Raw genomic sequence first — 18,601 nt, forward strand, 5'->3', positions numbered from 1 at the left:
TCCAACACACAAACACGCCTCTTAGAGGGCCAGTACTCCGGGGCCCCCAGACTCCTCCTCCTCTAGACTCAGGAATCCTGGCCCTTAGACCCAGGTTTCCTGGCCCCCATCAACCTCCTCTCTCAGACTCAAAAGTCGGGACCTCCAAACCCCCTCATCTCCCAGGGATCCAAGCATCCGAATCCTGAAGTTGCTACCAGACCCCCCAGCTAGACTTCACTTCTTCTTTGCAAAAGCAAAAATCCTCCCCCAAACTGTCACTATCGGATCCCCCTTCCCGCTGTCCAGCGCCGGGGCCCGCCCCCCCTCCGGTCCCTCCCACTTTTCCCAAACAAAGCTCCCGGGCAACTTTCTCCCTCGCAGCGCCCCTCCCGCCCGCGGCTCCCCAGCCCCAGGCCGGGAGGTAGGAAGGCGCCAGCAGGAGTCGGGGATCCTGCTTTGGGGTGTGTGAGTTTGGATGGGAAGTTACGCTTTAGGAGTTGAGGTGTGTGTGGGACCGTCTCTGAATTGTTTGCCGCCCTTTATTTGCCTTGGGGCCCAAGTTTGCGCTGGTGACCGAGTCTAAATGCGGGGTTGGTACTTTCGCCAGAGTTGGGGTGACTGTTGATGGGTCTGAGTTTGGGAGTGTGCGCCCTGGAATGGGTGAGGGCTGGGGACATTGGCGGATGTGTGTCTGTGGCTGTGTCGATTTAAAGTGAGAAAGGACCCCGTGCCTGCTTTTGACCGAATTAGTTTGTGTGTGTCATTTGTGGGCGCCTGGTCATCCTCATGGAGAAAGGGGCCTCGGGGGTGGCAGAGGGCGGGCTACGGTGCTTTCTGGATCCTCGGTCTTGTCTCTCCGGAGGTTTGGGGCCTGGGGCGGGAAATTAGGGGGACCTTGCTTAGCTGGCTCCTCCGTCCCTTTGTCTGGCCACATGGGCTAGAGCTGGGCTGGGATTTTGGCCTACGGGGGTCCTGAACGCGGCAGCGCCAGCGGGTTCGGCTTGGGGTCTTTGTCTTGCCCGGGGTTCCAGGGTCCGAAGGAAGAGGGGGATGGGAGCCCGGACTCTAAGGTCCTGGGAAAGCTGTGGAAGACGTGGAGCCGCCAGGGAGGCGGGATCTGTATTGGAAAAAGTTTTCCCTGTTCCCGGCCTCCGGAAAGTCACTGGGAACTTGAGCTGGATCCGAGCCCACCGCACAGGGGGAGGGGTGGGAGGAGGTGGGGCGGGGGCTCGAGGGGAGGTTCCCTCTCTGGCCAGCCCCTCCCCTGATGGGGGTTGTGGGAAACTGGGGGAGGGGACGCCTGGGCCCTTTGTTCTGGCTCTCCTGATGGCACGGCGCCCCTGTCCCCCAGTCTGTGGTTCTGTGGGTTTTTCCTGGTCTCGGCTTGAGTTTCTGCCCTGAGTCTCTGTCCCCCTTCCCTCTGGGTCTCTGTCCCCGCCTCCCTCTGAGCCTCTCTCTTCTGCCTCCTTCTGGGTCTCTGTCCCCCTCTCTCTGGATCTCCCCTCAGCCTTACTAGGGCCTGAGACTCTCCTCCTTTTCCAGCAGCGGCTGCTCACATCCTAGCACCTGTTCTTGGGGTGGGACTGAGAAGATCTCACTCTCAACCCTCTTCCCTGCAACTAGGCCCTGCCTCCTGTCTTCTTTAAACCAGTAACCCTTACCACATGATTGGCCCTCACGGGCCCTAAGCATGACTGGGGTCTTCCAGACTTCATCACAACCCAGGCTCCCCCGGAAATCCGGAGAAGAATACTCTTTACCCTAAGCTTCCCCAGAAATCCAGCCCCCCTCTCTTCCAGGAGTCTCAGCTCCCCGCTCCTTCCTCCCTCAGACCCAGGGGTTCCGTCCCCCAGCCCTCCAAGCCCTGAGGTCCTTCTGGGTGGGTCGGAGGAAACTTGCTGAGCTCTGTGTTCCTTCAGGCCCAGATGGGGGAACCCCGGGCTGGGGCCCCCCTGGACGATGGCAGCGGCTGGACAGGAAGTGAGGAAGGAAGTGAGGAGGGCACCGGTGGCAGCGATGGGGCTGGGGGAGACCGGGGCCCAGATGCAGAGGGAGTCTGGAGTCCAGACATCGAGCAGAGCTTCCAGGAGGCTCTGGCCATCTACCCGCCCTGCGGCCGGCGGAAAATCATCCTGTCTGATGAAGGCAAGATGTATGGTGAGTCCACCCCTCTCTTTTGCCCTGGTCCCCACTGATTAATAAAAAACAATAACATTTATGGAACGCTAAACAGTTTTCATATAAAAGCACATTATATCTTCACAATAACTCAGGTAGGAGCTAGCATCACCATTTGCATAGTTGAGGAAACAGGCCGAGAAAGGCTTAGTGACTGGCCTAAGGTCACAGAGCTAGTGTGTGGTGGAGTTGGGATTTGAACCCAGGCAGTCTGGTCCAAAGCCTGCAGTCACAACTCTCCCATATAGCTCCCAGCTTGCTGCAGACCTCAGGGAACTGTTGTTTCTCTCTCCTTCCCTGGTGTCCTCTCTGTTGGGAAGTTCTGCTGAAGGTCTAACTCTGTTCCATCTTTGACTCTTCAGGTCGGAATGAACTGATTGCCCGTTACATCAAGCTGAGAACGGGGAAGACCCGAACTCGCAAACAGGTCTCAGGACTGACTTGTGGGCTTCTGTCTGGGAAGGGCTTAGCTTCTAAGGGCCTTCCTAGTATGGGCAGTTCAAATTCAAAGAGGATCTGGTTTATGTGCTTTTGTCTGTCTTCTTGCCACCTCTGTTAGTATACTCTGTGCCTATTTTAGTACAGTTCTCTTAGCAGTTGTGTTAAAACCGGGATAAATTACAGAGACCAAAAGAGCCAAAGACAGAAGGACAGGGAAGGGAAAGGAGACGCGGATTTGCTGGGTTTGGGGAAGATCAGTAGTGTTATTGAGAAAAGAGTGGCCATTAGGGGCACATCTGTGTTTGCATGCTCCTGAGACAGCTAGCATGTTCTGTGTGTTTGTCATCTTTCATGTTCTAGCAGCTCTGTGGGGCACCTGGAGGGAGGGAAGGGGTAGGGGACGCAAGATGCAAGTGACTCTGGTCTGAATCTGCTTCTTTGTCACTCCCTCCAGGTCTCTAGTCACATTCAGGTCTTGGCTCGAAGGAAATCGAGGGAAATTCAGTCCAAGCTCAAGGTAGGGACCAAAGCAGACCCACTGAGTGGGTGACATGGACCCAGAGAGAGGGGGACAGGGGCCCAGAGAGGGAGGGACAGAGACTCAGAGAGAGGGAATAGGGACACAGAGAAAGGGGGACAGAGAGACCTGGGGTGGGGGACAGAATCAGAGAAAGGTAGACAGCATGGGGGAGCAGAGACCCAAGGTGGGGGTTAGTGGCCCAGCGAGGATAGAGACCCTGGGTAGAGAAAGTTTCATAGAGAAGACGGGGATGGAGATTTATCTTAAGACAGGCAAGAAGGATGGGGTGTCGGGCCTCTCCTCTGGCTATTCTTCCCTCTCCCTTCCTTCTCCCCCTCCTGTCCCTCTCTTTGTTCTTTCTGGGGTCCTCATCGCCTTTTCCCTCTTGTGCTATGAGGATCTCTTTATCTCCTTCTGGTTCATCTTCCTATTTCCTGGTCCTCTGTGGCCTGCCTGCTTTCTCTGTGCCCAGAAATCTTCATTTCCTTTTGGAGCTTTTTACATTCCTTTTCTTCATTCTCTGGATTTCCTGTTTCCTCTTCGCCAGAGGCCCTCATTTTCTATCTCTTCCTTTGGATTTGGGGACAATCACTTCCTATTCCTTTTTTGTACCCGGAAGCCTCCCCTTCCTTTCTCCCTGGGTCTAAACACCTTCCCTTCTGGTCTTTTCGATGTTCTCCCTCTGTCCTTTTCAGGCTAGGAAATGTTCACCACTTATTCCACTTGGGTCTGAAATTTTTATTTCCTGTTGCCTGCATATCCAGAAACCTTTATTTCTGGCTCCTTACTGATCTGGAAACACTCATTACTGTCTTTTATTCTGGGCATGGGAACCCCTTTCCCCTTCTAGGCCTGGCCCTCTCTACTTCCTGTTCCATGTTCATCTTTCATTCCCTCTTCCTCCCGTTGCTCAGTGCAGGGTGGCAGGGCTGTAGGGGTTGGGAGGGCAGGAAGGTGGGGTGTACAGGCCTCATTTCCTAAATCATGTTTTCTTTCCTTCTTTGGCACCCTTCCCCTACCCCCATGGGCAGGCCCTGAATGTGGTAAGTCCCCCTGCCCATCCTTCCACTTGCTCCCTGACCCCAGACATTCCTGAGGAGGTCAGGAGGGGCAGGGGCTCTAGTGAGAGGGATTTGGACCCTCCCCCAACTCTGGGTCCCCCCATGCTTGTCCTGCCCCACCATTGTCCCACCTAGCTGCGTCCACTGGGATTCCCCATTAACGTGGACCTCCAACTTTTCCTCCAGGACCAGGTTTCCAAGGACAAGGCTTTCCAGACAATGGCGACCATGTCCTCGGCGCAGCTCATCTCAGCACCTTCCCTGCAGGCCAAACTGGGTCCCACTGGTCCTCAGGTGGCCTGGGTTGTGGATTGGGCTCAGAGCTGGAAGGGTGGGGCTGCAGTTTCAACAGGGGACTGACTGGCTGATTCCCCCTTCTTTGTCTCTTCTCCAGGCCTCTGAGCTCTTCCAGTTTTGGTCAGGGGGCTCTGGGACCCCCTGGAATGTTCCAGAGTGAGTACTTTCTGTTCTGGTTCAGCACCTGCCCCCACCTCCACTGGCCCCCGCAGAGGGCTTTCTCACCCCACCAGCTCCCAGCTCCCTTGTGAACATGGATTCTGGAGCCAGGCTATTTGGATTTGAATCCCAGGCAGGAGGGTGAGGCTATGGTCCAGAGAGGAGGACTAGGTCTGAGCGGGGATAGTGAAGAGGGGATGGGGCAGAGAGTCAGGAGAAGGGGGAATGGGGCTGGGGACTGATGGGCTGAGAAGGAGGGTGGAGGCAGGGACAACGCCTGGGGTCTGGCTGGTGATGGGTTGGTGGGATTGTCCAGAGACGTGCAACCTGGGCGAGGAGTGGGTTTGGGGAGGAAATGAGCTCAGCATGGGACTTGATGAATGTGAGGGACCTGGAGGATGTTCATGAGGACAATGGCCTTCCAGTGAGATTGGCTGGGCCCAGAGGGGCTCAGGACCTGGAAGGATGAGTGGAGCCCCAGAGCCTCTCATCCCACAGAGGTGGTACTTGGGCCGGAGCTTGGGTCCTTATCTTCTTTCAGAGTCAAAAGAAAGAAAATGGGCCCCGGAGATACATGGCCATGTCCTTTTCAGCTCTAAGAGAGACATAAAGGTGACACGATATATTTCTAGCCTAGAAGAATAAAAATGGGCCCCAGAGGCTCATGGGAAGTGAGGTTTTCAGCCCAGAAAGGAGCCAATGGACTCAGGTTGGGCATTGGTAGGGCAATGTGGCCTCAGGACTGTGAAGCAGGAGTGTTGAGGGTGTTGCCAGAGAAAGAGTGAAGTTATAGGTTGTGGGATCCAGGGTGGGAGAGAAGAAAGTTCTCTGGGGAGGTTCTGCTGGATGGGGACACAAAGTCCCCAGAGCTCAAGGAACCACAAGTTTGCAGGGGCGGGGGCTGAACTGGAAGGAGTGGTAGTTCAGCAATCACTGCACTGGTCACTGGGATCTCACCTTGTATGGAACTGATAGTCAAACGGGGGAGATAAATATTAATTAAATCATCATGCACATAAACACAAAATTGAAGAGTGTGTGATGTGGTGTGAAGAACCTCAGTCTGAGGTGAGGGAGAGAGTTCTGCGGGGGTTTCTCTGTAGAGATAAGATTGAAGGCTGAGTAGGACTTCACCAGGTGAAGAATGGGGGTGGGAATATTTTAAGCAGAAAAAGCACATGCCAAAGACCTGAGGTAGGAAAGTTTGGTGAGTTTCCAGAACTGAGAGAAGGCCGGTATTAAGCCTCTGGTCAGTCAGTCAAATGTTTATTGAGCACCTATTAAGTGCTTGGTGCTCTGCTTGAATTGGGAGCATTGAACAAGTTAGACAGAATCCCTGCCTTTATGGTACTTATATATTGGGAGAGGGGAGGAGACAGAGAATAAATATGTAAATGAATAAATAAGCATTAATAAGAAAGGAATAAATATGGGAAATAAAGCAGGGTGTATGTGCTCTACTTAGATAGGGGTCAGGAAGGCCTCTCTGAGGAGGTGACATTTGGGCAGCGGCCCTGATGACAAAAGATACAGTGGTTAGAGTCCTTGGAATTTAGAATTCAGATTTGGGAAGGCAAGTACGAGGTCAAGACCCCTGGGAGTCAAGGTCTGAAAGTCCCTGGAGTTTGTGTCTTTCTGATCCTGATCTTTGGACCCTTGACCTCTTATTGACATCTGAGCCCAAATCATGTCTCCTTCGCTTCTGACCTCTCAGTCTCCACACTACCATCTCCTGGGCTACCCATAGGTCATTGGCCTCTAGAGCTGTGGTGTCAGGTATTATAGTCACTAGCCATGTGTGATTATTGAAATTTAAATTAATTCAAATTAAATAAAATTAAAAATTCAATTCCTCAAGCACCCTCGCCACATTCCTGCTCAGTAGTCACATGTCGTGTGCTCAGTAGCCATATGTGGCCAGTGGCTACAGTATCGGACAACATAGATAGAGAACATTTCTATCATCACAGAAATGGACAGACTGCTTTAGAGTCTGTTGTTCTGCCTCCCCACCTGAAAGTTTGGCCCGATGTCCCATTTCCTGGCTGCTGGTCATTTTTTTCCCATCCTCCCAACCCACAGCCTCCTCTTTCTCCAAATTTCCTATTCTTTGTGTTTTCTCCCCATCTCTGAGACCCTGGTTCTGTTCTCTTTCTGCTGTTTTGTCAGAGGTACCAAACTATCATCAAATCCACAACCTTCGTGGTTGGGACTGACCTGCGTTCTAACCCAGGCTCCACTGCATCCAGCTGTGTTACTCTGGGTGGGTCTGTTGACCCGCGTCTGCATCAGGTTTCTCCTGTGCAAACGAGAAGAGCAGTAATCACACTTACCTCATAGGCTGTGAGGCTTCAATGAAAATGTGCACATAAGGTGCTAGCACAGGGTTTGGATTGTCCTGGCCCCTCAGTAAATGCTAGCTGGTACGATTAGCCTCTTTCCACCTTGCTGACCCACTGCTTCCTTTCTCCCTCAGTGTGAAGCCATTCTCGCAGACGCCGTTCTCCTTGTCACTGACTCCCCCATCTACTGACCTCCCAGGTAAGAGTCTGCTATACACCTTCCCTTGTCTCCCATCTCTCTTGTCAACCCTGCCTTTCCTTCAAACTTCCGTTAATCAGGGGACACATTCTTACTGAGGTCCAGCTCTGAGGCAGGGCGTGTGGGGGTATGGAAGGATGAGTGGCAGAATTTGTAGTGGTTAAGAGCATGGCCTCTGTAGCCAGACACACCGGGTTTGTGTTCTGCCACTTGCTAGCCTAAAGGATGTTGGGAGGTGTATTAGTCAAAATTCTTTCAGCTGCAAGTGACCGAAATCCAAATTAAGCTAGATGACGAAAAAAATAATTATTGGTTCAGGTAACTGGTATATCAGGAGTTATGACTTCAGGCATGGCTGGATCCAAGGGCTCAAATGGTAGCATCAGGACTTGCTTGCTTCTGCCTTCCTATGGTGGCTTCAATCCCTGGCAGGCTGTCTGCATTTGGCAGCAAAGATGGCTTCCAGAAGTCCATGAACTCATGTTAATTAAAAATTACTCTTAGGTTCCATAGATTCATCAGTTAGGAATGATTTTGGCTGCAAGTAACAGAATACCCAAATTAATAGTGCCTTAAATAATAAAGGCTTTAATGATTCCATGTAACAAAAAGTCTGGAGGAGGGCTGCTTCTGTGCTGGCTCAGCAGCTCAATAATATCAGGACTGGCATCTTTATAAGTCCCTTGGCCTCTGTCTTACTGTCCTAAGATGGCTGTTGTGACCTCAGGAATCATGTCCCAAGCAAGACGTGGCCAGAACCAAAAGCTTTCTCCTCCCAAAGTTCTGTCTTTTTTATTCAGGAAGAAACTCCCTCCCAGAAGCCCCCCAGCAGATTTCCCCTAACGTCTCATTGGCCAGGACTGTGTCACATGGCCACCTCTAGCTGCAAGGGAGGCTGGGAAAGTGAGTATTTAGCTTTTTCAGCTTCTAAGCGGAGGCAGGCAAGAGAGAACAGTGCTTGGTATATTCAATAAATGTTAGCAATTTTTATTATTTGTGTTCTCTCTCTAGGGTACGAGCCCCCCCAAGCCCTCTCACCACCTGCCCTGCCCCCACCTGCCCCGTCACCCCCAGCCTGGCAGGCTCGGGCCTTGGGCACTGCCCGGTTGCAGCTGGTGGAATTCTCGGCCTTTGTGGAACCCCCAGATGCAGTTGACTCTGTGAGTGCAATTTTGGGATAGTCACTGTAGGTGTTTTGGAATGTAGAGGGTTATAGGAAGCGAACGCATAAAGCAGTGGTTCTCAAACTTTAGTATGTATCAGAATAACGTGGAGAGCTTATTAAAACACAGATTGCTGGGTCCCACCCTCAGAATTTCTGATTCAGTAGAGTTGATGTGGGGCCTGAGAATTTGCATTTCTAATAAGCTCCCAGATGATGTTGATGCTGCTGGTCTCGGGACCACATTTCGAGAATTTCTAGCATAAAGGAACGGGAAGGTCATGAGGTCATCAGTTGGGAAGGTCAGAGAAACTCCCCAGGACTCGCTCTACATACTCGTTTGTTCATTCATCAAACATTTCTGAGTGCCAACTGTGCACCATACTTTGTGGTGGATACTGGGAACTTGGAAAAGCAGATCTTGTTTCTAGGCTTGAGCTTTTCCCTGCCCCCGATGGACACAGATGCCATATTAGTCAGGGTGGGCTGACTGTTAGAAGAAATAACCCCAACACCCAGGGACTGAGCATCATAATTTCTCACTCATATAACATTTCAATGTGGGTGTTCAGCAGAAGCCTTCCACACAGTGATTCGGGGAATCCAGGCTCCTTCCATTTTGTAGCTCTGCCATTTTCTAGGGCTTCAGAATCTGCTGCTGGATTCTTCGCATCTGGCTGGCAGATGGTGGAAGGGAAAGAGTCAGGAGGTTTTATGAGTCTGGCTTAGAAGTGGCAATCATCAGGCCAGCTCATACCCCATTGGCCAGAACTTAGTCATGTGGTCACACCTAACTGCAGAGGAACCTGGGAAATGTAGTTTATCTGTGTGAAAAAGAATGAGCATTTCTGTACGTATAGTCTCTGCCACAGCCACATAAATTGCTGTGTATAGTGGTCCTGGTAAAACCCAAATTAGATCAGGTTAAAACCCTCCCATCTCACTTGGAGCGAAAGCCAAAGTCCTTTTAGTTACCCACAAAGCTCTGCACAATCTGACCGTCATTCTTACTCTGCTCTGTTTATTCTGCTCTGGCCACCCTGGCCTCCATGGCCTCCCTTTCTCAAACATGACAGGCCCACTCCTGCTTCAGGGCCTTTGCATCTGCTGTTCCTGCCAGCTGGGATGTACGTTCCCCAAATACTCCCACTCTCTCCCTCCATTCATTCAGGCCCTTGCTTGGTTATCTTCTCAGATTGGGTTTCTAAAACCATCATATGGAAAATACTAGCTGCCATCACTCTTGATTTCCTTATTATGCTTTCTTAGGATTTTTTTCATAGCATACATCACTCTCTGAAATTTATATAATCTGTGGGATTATTTTGAAAAATTTCTGTGTCTGCCAGTAGACTGTGAGCTCCATGAGGTCAGGAGCTTTGCAGCCCTGGGAATCAGAGAACTACACAGTAGGTCTCTTGATTGATGTCTGTCGAATAAAGAGTATGTGCTGAGATAGGGAAAGTTCAAATTTTTATGGTTGTACAGAGGAGTAATTCTGCCTGGAGAGTCCCTGAAGGCTTCCCTGAGATGACAACATTTGAGTTGGGCTTTGAAGTTTATGTAGGAGTTTGCCATGTACAGAACTAGATGTTTCAGGTACAGAGATGGAAACAGCATGAAGCTTTCAGGGAAACAAATAATTGAATATGGTGGGAGCTGCTGAGGCTGCAGATAGGTGGGCAGGTGCCAGTTCTGAAGGAGATGGCATTGCCAAGCTGAGGGACCCAAACTTTCTCCTGGTGATGGGGAACTATGGAGGTGGTGTAGATATATCCCATCTGATTGTGATCAATGGAGGCTTCCCGGAAGAGGCAGATTTGGATGGCCTGGAAAGATAGAGGGGGATTTGTATCGGAGGAGAAGATGGGGAAAATATTAGGATGTGGACAGGAAGTGATAAGAATGGAAACAGGGAGGAAGTCTTGATGTGGGCTATGTGGCTTCCCATCCATCCATCTATCCATCTATCCATCTATCCACTGATTGAACGTTCATGAATAACTATTCAATACAGGGCCAGGTTGGGGGATGCGGGCTTTGTCCTGGGGGTGTTGGGGAGCCACGGGAGGATTATGAGCAGGGGACGGCCAGCGTCAGCTCTGGAGACATGTGAGCAATGACCTGGAGAGGAGAGATTGGAGGCTGGGAGGCCAGGGAGGAGGCAGGGATGAAAGTGGGGGAGGAGAGGGCTGTGGGGATGAACAGCAGGGAACAGGGCGGAGTTGGGCAGTAGGGATAGGGCATGGGACTGAGGTACTGTAAGAGTGAAAGGGCAGGAAGTTCTGAGTGGGGACAGTGCTCGGGAACCGGGTCCAGTGTTTGGGTGGATAGGGTGGGACAGCTAGCAGGAGCTCTGGGGGTGGTGACAGGGGTGAGAGATTGGCTTGGGCAGTGAGGCCAGGGGTCCAGCCCATCTCCGACTTCTAACCCACGGCCCACCCTCCCCAGTACCAGAGGCACCTGTTTGTACACATCAGCCAGCACTGCCCCAGCCCTGGAGCACCCCCCCTCGAGAGTGTGGATGTCCGGCAGATCTATGACAAATTCCCTGAGAAGAAGGGCGGTCTGCGGGAGCTGTATGATCGCGGCCCCCCCCATGCTTTCTTCCTGGTCAAGTTCTGGGTGAGTTCCACCACCAAAACAAGTGCTCATAAATCACCCCCAATGAAGGCCTCTGGCTCAAAGGGAGACAGTTTCAGGACCTACCAGGTCAGCCTGGGCCTTACCATTCCCCATGGCTCAGAGTATCAGTCCCTTCTGCAACAAGGAACACATAGGGGTTTTGTCCCCAGGGTGGGATGCATGGGACCAGTGCAGGCGTAGGGATAGGATTTGGACCTCCCCAGGTCCCATTAGAGTTTGCCACACCCAGTCACATAACTGACGTGGACCTTGGGATTGGCGTGTGATGATTCAGACTTTCCTGTGTCCCACCTGACCACACCAAGCCTTTGTTGCTAAGGAATGGCCCCTGCCCCTTAGCAAATGGAATCCTGGAGAGTTTGGCCTCTCAAGTGGGGGTGCTATGTTCCACCAGACCCTGTTGTTAGAGATGTCTGGCCTCGAGGATTACTATTGGAGGACCTGGGGAGTGACTTTGTAAACCCCTGTATTTATTTAACAATAATTTATTTAGCACTTACTGTATACAAGGCCCTATACCAGGAACTATATATATAATTATGAATAAGAGGGTCTATTTGGGTCTTTCTTAGGCCTATTTGGTTTGGTGTACAATCCAGTGGCTGATGCTGTAGGGATTCAATAAATTTGAATGTTTAAGGGGTGTTAGCTCTTGTGGTAACCAGGGTCGTGGAGGGAATGTAGTCTCTGAGAAGGAAACATGCTGAGGGCTTGAAGTTTACTGGCCTTACTGGGCCCATAGCGACCACGGTTATAAAGTAAGTGTCCTAGTGTGTGAAATGAAGGCCTCACATGGCTCTTAGGCTTAAGCCTCTTATTAGGGCTTTAGACAGGCCTCACCAGGTCCTGGATCTGAAGAGCAACGCTTTGGAAGCGCCGCATCTGAAGGGATGCAGGGGAATGGCTAGGAAGGCTCTCCTTTTTGTCTGGCTTCACAAGGCCCTGTTACCAGGGTGATAGATGGAGTCAGGCCTCTGAGAAGAGGACTAAACTACCTCAGAGAGTGACTTGGTCAAGTTAGCAACTAAAGTAAGAAAGAGAAACAGGTGTGCCTCCCAGGAAGGTGACCAAGGGGTCAAAGGTGATATGAGGTCTTAGGCTTCATTAGGCCCCATCTGGCATAATGCACTGTCTGCTCACTTGGTCACTGGGGTCATGAAGGGGTTTGACCTCTGAGAATCAGCTTTAAGGGCCCAGGAGAGAGTTCTCTAGGCCCCACCAGGCCCATTGGTAGGGAGTAGTGCCTTGCCTTAGCAACCAGCATCAGGAAGGGCTCTGAAGGAGGCTAGGGAGTAACTGCCTACTTAGAGACCAGGCCTTTGGAAGGGGCTGAACTCTTGAGTTGGGGGCTTTAGGAGAAAAATGTTGAATTTTAGGGCTCCTTTTGGTGAGGGGCTCACTGGGGCGAGAGGGTCAGGGACACAGACTTCCCCAGCACTGATGGAAGGGTGGGTCTTCTCCAGAAACTAGCCCATGGAAAGGTGGGGACTTTGAATGCTAAGGAAGAGTGATGGGCAAATGGGAGAAACTACAGGGGCAAATGGGAGAAACCAGGTAATGGGGCAGAGTTTCCACATTAGAAGAGTCTCCATTGTTTATAAGGGACGTCCCTTCCAACTTACCTGTCTCCCCATCCCTCAGGCGGACCTGAACTGGGGCCCGAGTGGTGAGGAGGTGGGGGCCAGTGGCAGCAGCGGTGGCTTCTATGGCGTGAGCAGCCAGTACGAGAGCCTGGAGCACATGACCCTCACCTGTTCCTCCAAGGTCTGCTCCTTTGGCAAGCAGGTGGTGGAGAAGGTGGAGGTAAGGCCGGAGGGGTCGAGCTCTGGGCAGGTGAGCACCCAGCCACCTGCCACTTGGGGGGTACAGACTAAATGGACCAGGAGCCACGACACGTCAGGCATTGGCGGGTGGCGGGTGTCCCTTCCTCTGGGGGTTTAATGCGTGAGCTTAGCGCTCATATAGAGTTACGTGTAGGGATCACTTGGAAGTTTCAAAGGTAATGTGTGGGACTAGAATGTACAGTCACTAAGAGTCAAAAGGTTCCTGTGGATATAGAAGAATCTGCAGGGCAAGGAGTTTCAGGGGTCACACTTAAAGCTAGCTGAGAACTTGGGGGGGTCTCAAGTTCAGAGGTCATAGAGTTTGGAGATCTCATGAAGGGTCTTTGGAGAATTTGAGGGTATCTGAGGGCCTGGAAGTCAGGAGTTCAGAGGTCATTGAGGGTTCAGAGTATGGCTTTGAGGGGTTGGGGGATTCCTGGTTTACAGGCTCAGTGATCCTGCATCAGATACTTGAGTGTTCAGGGTGTCGTCTCTGGTCACTGCGGATGCGGCAATGGAAAAGGGAAGATGGCAGTGGGGAGTGGGTGTGGCATCTGAGAGGCACAGAGTGGGGCTGGGTTCCTGGAGCAACCCCTGTGTGTCTCAGTCACCATGCTCCCCACTCCTTCCCGGGTTCAGACGGAGCGTGCCCAGCTAGAGGATGGGAGGTTCGTGTATCGCCTGCTGCGCTCGCCCATGTGCGAGTACCTGGTGAATTTCTTGCACAAGCTGCGGCAACTGCCTGAGCGCTATATGATGAACAGCGTCCTGGAGAACTTTACCATCCTCCAGGTGATGTGCTGGGGCTGGGCCGGAGCAGGGACCCAGATGTGGACGGGGGTGCCCACCACAGACTCTCAGTCCCAGGGACCCTTTCACAGGGGAACTGACACATTGGAGACCCTACAGTCGACCCTTGACTTAGGGGACCCCTTTACCTAGGGAACTGATGTGGTAGGGACTTGACAGCATTCTCATGAGAGGACTCCCCACTTCATTGGGGAAACTGACCTGGAGAACATATGGGGGATCCTTAGCTGAGGGGAGCCCCTTCACAGGGAACCTAACCTTAGTCCAGGGAATGTGATATGGGATACCTTTAACTTTGGGGAATGTGTTGAGCTGGGGACCCCTTTCACCTGGGGAATGTGATGTGGTGGGGGCCCCCTTGATATACCATCTGATGTGAAGCCCCTCAAATGGGGAACCTTACATGTTGGGGATCCCCTTTACCTGAGAAACGTGACATGATGGGGACCCCCTTTCTGGGTATTCCTTGATGACTGAGGGAGGGCACAGTGCGGTCCCTTCCCCTTCTTTCCCTTCCAAACATAAACCCCTTCTTCTGGCTTCCTGGCAGGTGGTGACAAACAGAGACACCCAGGAGCTGCTTCTCTGCACTGCCTACGTGTTTGAGGTCTCCACCAGTGAGCGGGGGGCCCAGCACCACATTTACCGCCTGGTCAGGGACTGAAAGAGGACCCCAAAAGTGGCTCAGCCCGGCAATACCCTCCTCCCAGGAAAGACCTCACGCTTCTTATTTGGGGAGGTGGCTGCTCCCTGTTAGAAGGGACCTTAAAAGCTGGGTGGTGAGTTGAATGGGCTGGGACTGAGAGGAAAGGATGGATCCTGATATTGGGACTTCACAGGGGTGTCTGAAAGGACAGATCACTCCAGAGCATCAGGGACTGGGGACAGGAGTAACCCTGAGGTACAGCACTAGTTTCTAACAGGTGCCCTCCCCCCACTCTCTTCTGGGTGTTTTTGAGGGCCCTAGTTATCCTGTCCCTCTCTGTTTTTCAGCCTCCCTTTTCCAATCTGCCTCTCCTTACCACCCTAACAACCTTGAGACCCTAATATTGAGTATTGGTTAACCCTTTCTTTGCAGGAGCAGAGCCAGGTGGGCCCTGGAAATATTTTTTTTTAATATAACAAGAGATATTTATAACTGGGTGTTAGGGTCATGACTTTTTCTCAGCTGGGTAAGCAGTGGGGTGAGGTTTTTAAATGTCATCCCCTCTTCTACATGAGCCATGAGCTAGACTGTATTGCTTCCCATCCCCCAAAGTGTTGTTTTGTTTTGACAGAGGATAAAGCTATTTTACCAAAACACAGGGGATTTATTTGGGGTTTGGGTAAAAAATAATCTTGTGGGAAGTGGTAGGCTGACAGATGAGGCAAGGAAATGAGGTATCTTTGGGGGCAGGAAGCTGGTGGCCGGAAGCCCCAGTTCCCGAGGGAGAGGTGACAGCAGTGAAGCAGGTTCCCCCGGGGGAAATGAGGAGGCAGAGGGCTCAACAGGCTGGGGAGAACTGGGGATTAAACAAATATTTACAGGGGGCAGGGAAGTGCCCAGCGCACTTGAAAAGGTCAGAGTGGGACTTTGTGGCCTAGTGGTACCGAGCCAGCCTGTCGTAGACTTGGTCCAGGTTTCTGCACAGGAATATGGAGAGCGTCATGAAGCTGAGCTATAGAGAAAGGAGAAGCAGTCAGAGAGGTCGAGGCGTTTTCAGAGACAGGGAGGGGAAGTGGGGTGGTGGGGGGTCCTGAGGGAGAAAAGTAGGGGTGGGGCCAGGGGAAGAAACAGGTGTCAAGAATTGGGTGGGACAGGGCTAGAGGGAGAACTGGGCCTGGTTGTGAAAGTCGGGGTCCAGGACTAGAGTTTGGGGAAAGATAAGAAAGGTGGAGAATCGTGGTGGAGTTAAGGGTAAAAGGAATGGAGGTCATGGGGTAGGCCATCAAAGATGTGGGTGGGCCCAGAAGGGTGGGGATGGGGGGAATCCAGCTGCGTCTAACGCAGGTCTAGAGTCTGGGAAGGAGTGAGCTCCGGAGAAAGCCCAAAGTCTTTTATTCCAGAGGCTCATCTGTTTCCCCCTCTGCCTCCGTCTCTAATTCCACCTCAGCCTCCACCTCTGTGCCCGAGATCCCGGTCTCAAGCTGTTCCTCATCTTGATCCCAAAGCGGCCAGGTCCCCAGGGCCATGGGCAACTTGCCCTGCGGGGCCTTGTCCCCCAAGTTGGGACAGGCACCCGCCATGCCCCAGCCACCCCACAGACTGACGCTACGCCCGATGCTGCTCAGCACACCGCCACGCCCGCTGCTGCCATCAGCGCTCAGGCTGGGCCTGGGGCTCCAACCGTCGGCTCCCGGCACCCGCGGCTGGGGTTCCCGGAGGAGCGCTCTACGTGGCAGCAGTAGGCTCAGCCCCGCCACACTCACCTGCGGGGAAAGGGGAGGGATAAGGCGGCCCAAAACAAGAGGCTGGTCGGCCGAAGAGAGCCAATAGGAGCCTCACGAGGAAGGGCGGGAAGGCCTCCCTCGTGAGGCTCCTATTGGCTCTCAGGCCTGGGTTGGCCGACGCTCTATCACTCATGCGCCTTGGGGTGGGGCTATATAGAGATTGTAGGGCCAATAGCGAGTGAGGGCAGGACTAGGTTACCTCGAGTAGACCGACGCCCAGACAAATGCCCACTATGGAAATAAGGTTGTTGTGCAACCACTTCTGGAGGCTCTCCGCGCAGCCCTGGGAATGTAGAGAAAGGTTAAACAGTTTTTTATGAGATTCGAACTCAAGCCCTGGCCCGCCGTTCTCCACAGCGCAGCCCTCACCCCTCTTTCAGCTACCGCTCTGATTCCCTAGTTACCAGGGTTCTCTAGTCTTCACTCCGTTCAAGCCTCCCCCTCCTTAAGTAACAGCGTTTCGGGTCCTCCCCTTTCGGCTAAAATCTTTAGGCCCCGCCCTTCCGAAGACCCCGCCCCTTCTAGCGGTTCCGCCCCTCCTACCTTTTGTCTCGTAGCCTCTCCCTACTTGCAGACACCGCCCTCCTGTCTAGGCCCCGCCTCCTGTGGATCACGCCCCTCCCGGCAGTCCTATCCCTTCTGCAGGCCCCTCCTTTCTAGTAGGTCCTGCTCCAAACCCTGCCCACCTCTCGATAGGTGTAGCTGTTTGCAGGGACCACGCAAAGGTCTGTACTGTGTTCGGGCCGCGCCTGTGATCGGAGCCGGCTGGACTGGGGGAGGGGGATCTTAAAGAAGATTGCGGAGTCGTTGGTCGCGGATGAATTATAGCAGGAGCAGGGCAAGCGGTACCCCTCCGACACGTTGCTCCTCAGGCTGGAGACACCAAGCCAGTCCTGAGGAGAGTTCCAGCCGCAGCAGCGCAGCTGGGAAAGGGACAGAGTCAGAGGGACGGGCTGGGTGGATGCAAGATGATTTTGGGGATCAGGGGACTGGGTGAGGGTATGTCGTCAGGTTGGGAGGAGAGGACTAAGTGGTGGGTGCTGGGTGGGGTACGGTGGGCTAGGTTGGGGTCACGACAGGGCCAAGGCCAGGGGACATTAGAGGCACATGGGGTTGGGAGAGATGAATCACGGGGCGACCTGGGACTGGGGGAGGAGCTGCAAAATGACACAGGACCGAAATTTGGTGGGCAGTGTAATTAAGCTCAGGGGGACAGGTAGATGGGAGGGCGGGCCATGTGAGCGAGCTGGGAATGGGGTCTCACGTGGGACAGGTCCCGTGGGAGCCAAAATCACTAAGGGGCAGGGAGTGGGGTCACACTAGGGCCTTGGGGCTGAGGGCGGAGTCCTATCGAGGCAGAAGGCGGAGCCTCCAGGGTCTTGGTGGGGGCCTGGGCCACAGTGGGGCCAGTTATGTTATCATCAGGGGCGGGGCCACGTTAGAGTCCCAGAGCTGGAGGGACGGGTACACATCTGGGTGGGTGGGGCCTCACGCACCTGGAACTGCACGTAGTCCCAACTCTCTTCCGCCGCGGTCTCCTCCGGGTTGGCGTGGTAGTTGTGGATCGTCTTCTGCACAACATCCTTCACCCTCCGCACCAGCTGAGAGGCCGAGAGTGAGGCCGAGCTCCCACCTGCCCACTCCGTGCTCTCCGACCCACTCCAGCCATTCCCCAGCTCTCTCAGCCCAAAAGGGTCCCTGAGCAACCTTATCCCGGCGTCGGTTCCTCAGTGAATGGCTAGCTATGTTTCTGCTCCTCAAAATCTCTCTTTGGCGGTTTTTACCGTCTATCTTTCTGTTTCTGTCTCTGTCGCTATCTTCCACGGTTTCTTATTGGGTATCTGTCTCTTCCTCCGAGCCTCTGTTTTTCCGCATGTTTTCTCTTTTTTTCTGTCTGTTTCCCTTTGGATCTCTGTCTCTCTTGCTGTCTGTCTTCCTCCATCCGTGTCGGTCGTTCTCTGCCTCTCCCTGTCGCTACCTCCCTTACTGTGCCTGTTAGTCTCTGTATCTGTTCTGTCTTTATTCCTCTGTCTCTCTCTGTTATTTCTCTTTGTCTATGTTCCATCTCTTTCCATCCTCCCACCCCTGGTCCACCTACTGGCTGCAGGGGAAGGTGGGGAAGGCAATCTCACCCGGATCCGCTGAGTGGAGATCAGGATCCCCAGGGTGATCTGCGTGACGAACAGGAGCAGCAGAATCCCGAAGTACTGGGGGGCAGAGACAGGAGGTCAGGCTGAGACCCTCCCCAGGATGCAAGGGCTCTATTTGAGGGGGGATGTGAGTGGTCCTAGGGATAAAGAAGGGCACTCACCAGGCCCAGGAGGCAGCGGAGCTCCTTCAGGGCCCCCACACAGCCCAGGAGGGCAAGGCCCATGGTGAGGATTCCTGAGATGGCCAAGGCTTTGGACCAGATCTGCAGAGCATGAAGGACTGGGGACAGGAGTAACCCTGAGGTACAGCACTAGTTTCTAACAGGTGCCCTCCCCCCACTCTCTTCTGGGTGTTTTTGAGGGCCCTAGTTATCCTGTCCCTCTCTGTTTTTCAGCCTCCC

The 18,601-nt window shown here is 53.1% G+C and overlaps 2 protein-coding genes across 5 annotated transcripts; one reads left to right on the forward strand and one right to left on the reverse strand.

Annotated features, from left to right (window-relative positions):
* Window positions 1-337: 337 nt before the first annotated feature.
* On the forward strand, window positions 338-14,920 carry TEAD2 (TEA domain transcription factor 2). 4 transcript variants are annotated; one of them, XM_019741665.2, is made up of 13 exons: window positions 338-443; window positions 1,902-2,139; window positions 2,523-2,587; window positions 3,056-3,118; window positions 4,153-4,164; window positions 4,369-4,476; window positions 4,577-4,635; window positions 7,115-7,179; window positions 8,191-8,339; window positions 10,793-10,966; window positions 12,629-12,790; window positions 13,450-13,602; window positions 14,171-14,763. In XM_019741665.2, the coding sequence occupies exons 2-13, from the start codon at window positions 1,908-1,910 to the stop codon at window positions 14,282-14,284; spliced, it is 1,356 nt and encodes a 451-aa protein (XP_019597224.1). In that variant the 5' UTR covers window positions 338-443; window positions 1,902-1,907; the 3' UTR covers window positions 14,285-14,763. The 4 variants fall into 4 exon arrangements, with proteins under 4 accessions (XP_019597224.1, XP_074172213.1, XP_019597225.1 ...); XM_019741666.2 differs by having other exon boundaries at window positions 350-403; XM_074316112.1 differs by lacking the exon at window positions 4,153-4,164 and having other exon boundaries at window positions 14,171-14,920.
* LOC141567720 (leukocyte antigen CD37-like) lies at window positions 14,910-18,465 on the reverse strand. The gene is made up of 6 exons (XM_074316113.1): window positions 18,362-18,465; window positions 18,183-18,257; window positions 17,547-17,651; window positions 16,737-16,973; window positions 16,250-16,333; window positions 14,910-15,278 (listed from the first exon to the last, which is right to left on the reverse strand). The coding sequence occupies exons 1-6, from the start codon at window positions 18,422-18,424 to the stop codon at window positions 15,201-15,203; spliced, it is 642 nt and encodes a 213-aa protein (XP_074172214.1). The 5' UTR covers window positions 18,425-18,465; the 3' UTR covers window positions 14,910-15,200.
* Window positions 18,466-18,601: the final 136 nt, after the last annotated feature.

Source organism: Rhinolophus sinicus, linkage group LG11 (assembly GCF_036562045.2).
Source record: "Rhinolophus sinicus isolate RSC01 linkage group LG11, ASM3656204v1, whole genome shotgun sequence".
Classification (NCBI taxonomy): Eukaryota; Metazoa; Chordata; class Mammalia; order Chiroptera; family Rhinolophidae; genus Rhinolophus; species Rhinolophus sinicus.

Coding starts and splice junctions, on each gene's coding strand:
- LOC141567720 (XM_074316113.1), bottom strand. CDS start 18,424: ATGGGCCTTGCCCTCCTGGGCTGTGTGGGGGCCCTGAAGGAGCTCCGC. Junction 16,974..17,546: donor GGGACTACGTGCAGTTCCAG/GTGCGTGAGGCC, acceptor TCCCTTTCCCAG/CTGCGCTGCTGCGGCTGGAA. Junction 16,334..16,736: donor ACAGCTACACCTATCGAGAG/GTGGGCAGGGTT, acceptor CTACATTCCCAG/GGCTGCGCGGAGAGCCTCCA.
- TEAD2 (XM_019741664.2), top strand. CDS start 458: ATGGGAAGTTACGCTTTAGGAGTTGAG. Junction 485..1,901: donor GTTACGCTTTAGGAGTTGAG/GTGTGTGTGGGA, acceptor GTGTTCCTTCAG/GCCCAGATGGGGGAACCCCG. Junction 8,340..10,792: donor CCCCAGATGCAGTTGACTCT/GTGAGTGCAATT, acceptor CACCCTCCCCAG/TACCAGAGGCACCTGTTTGT.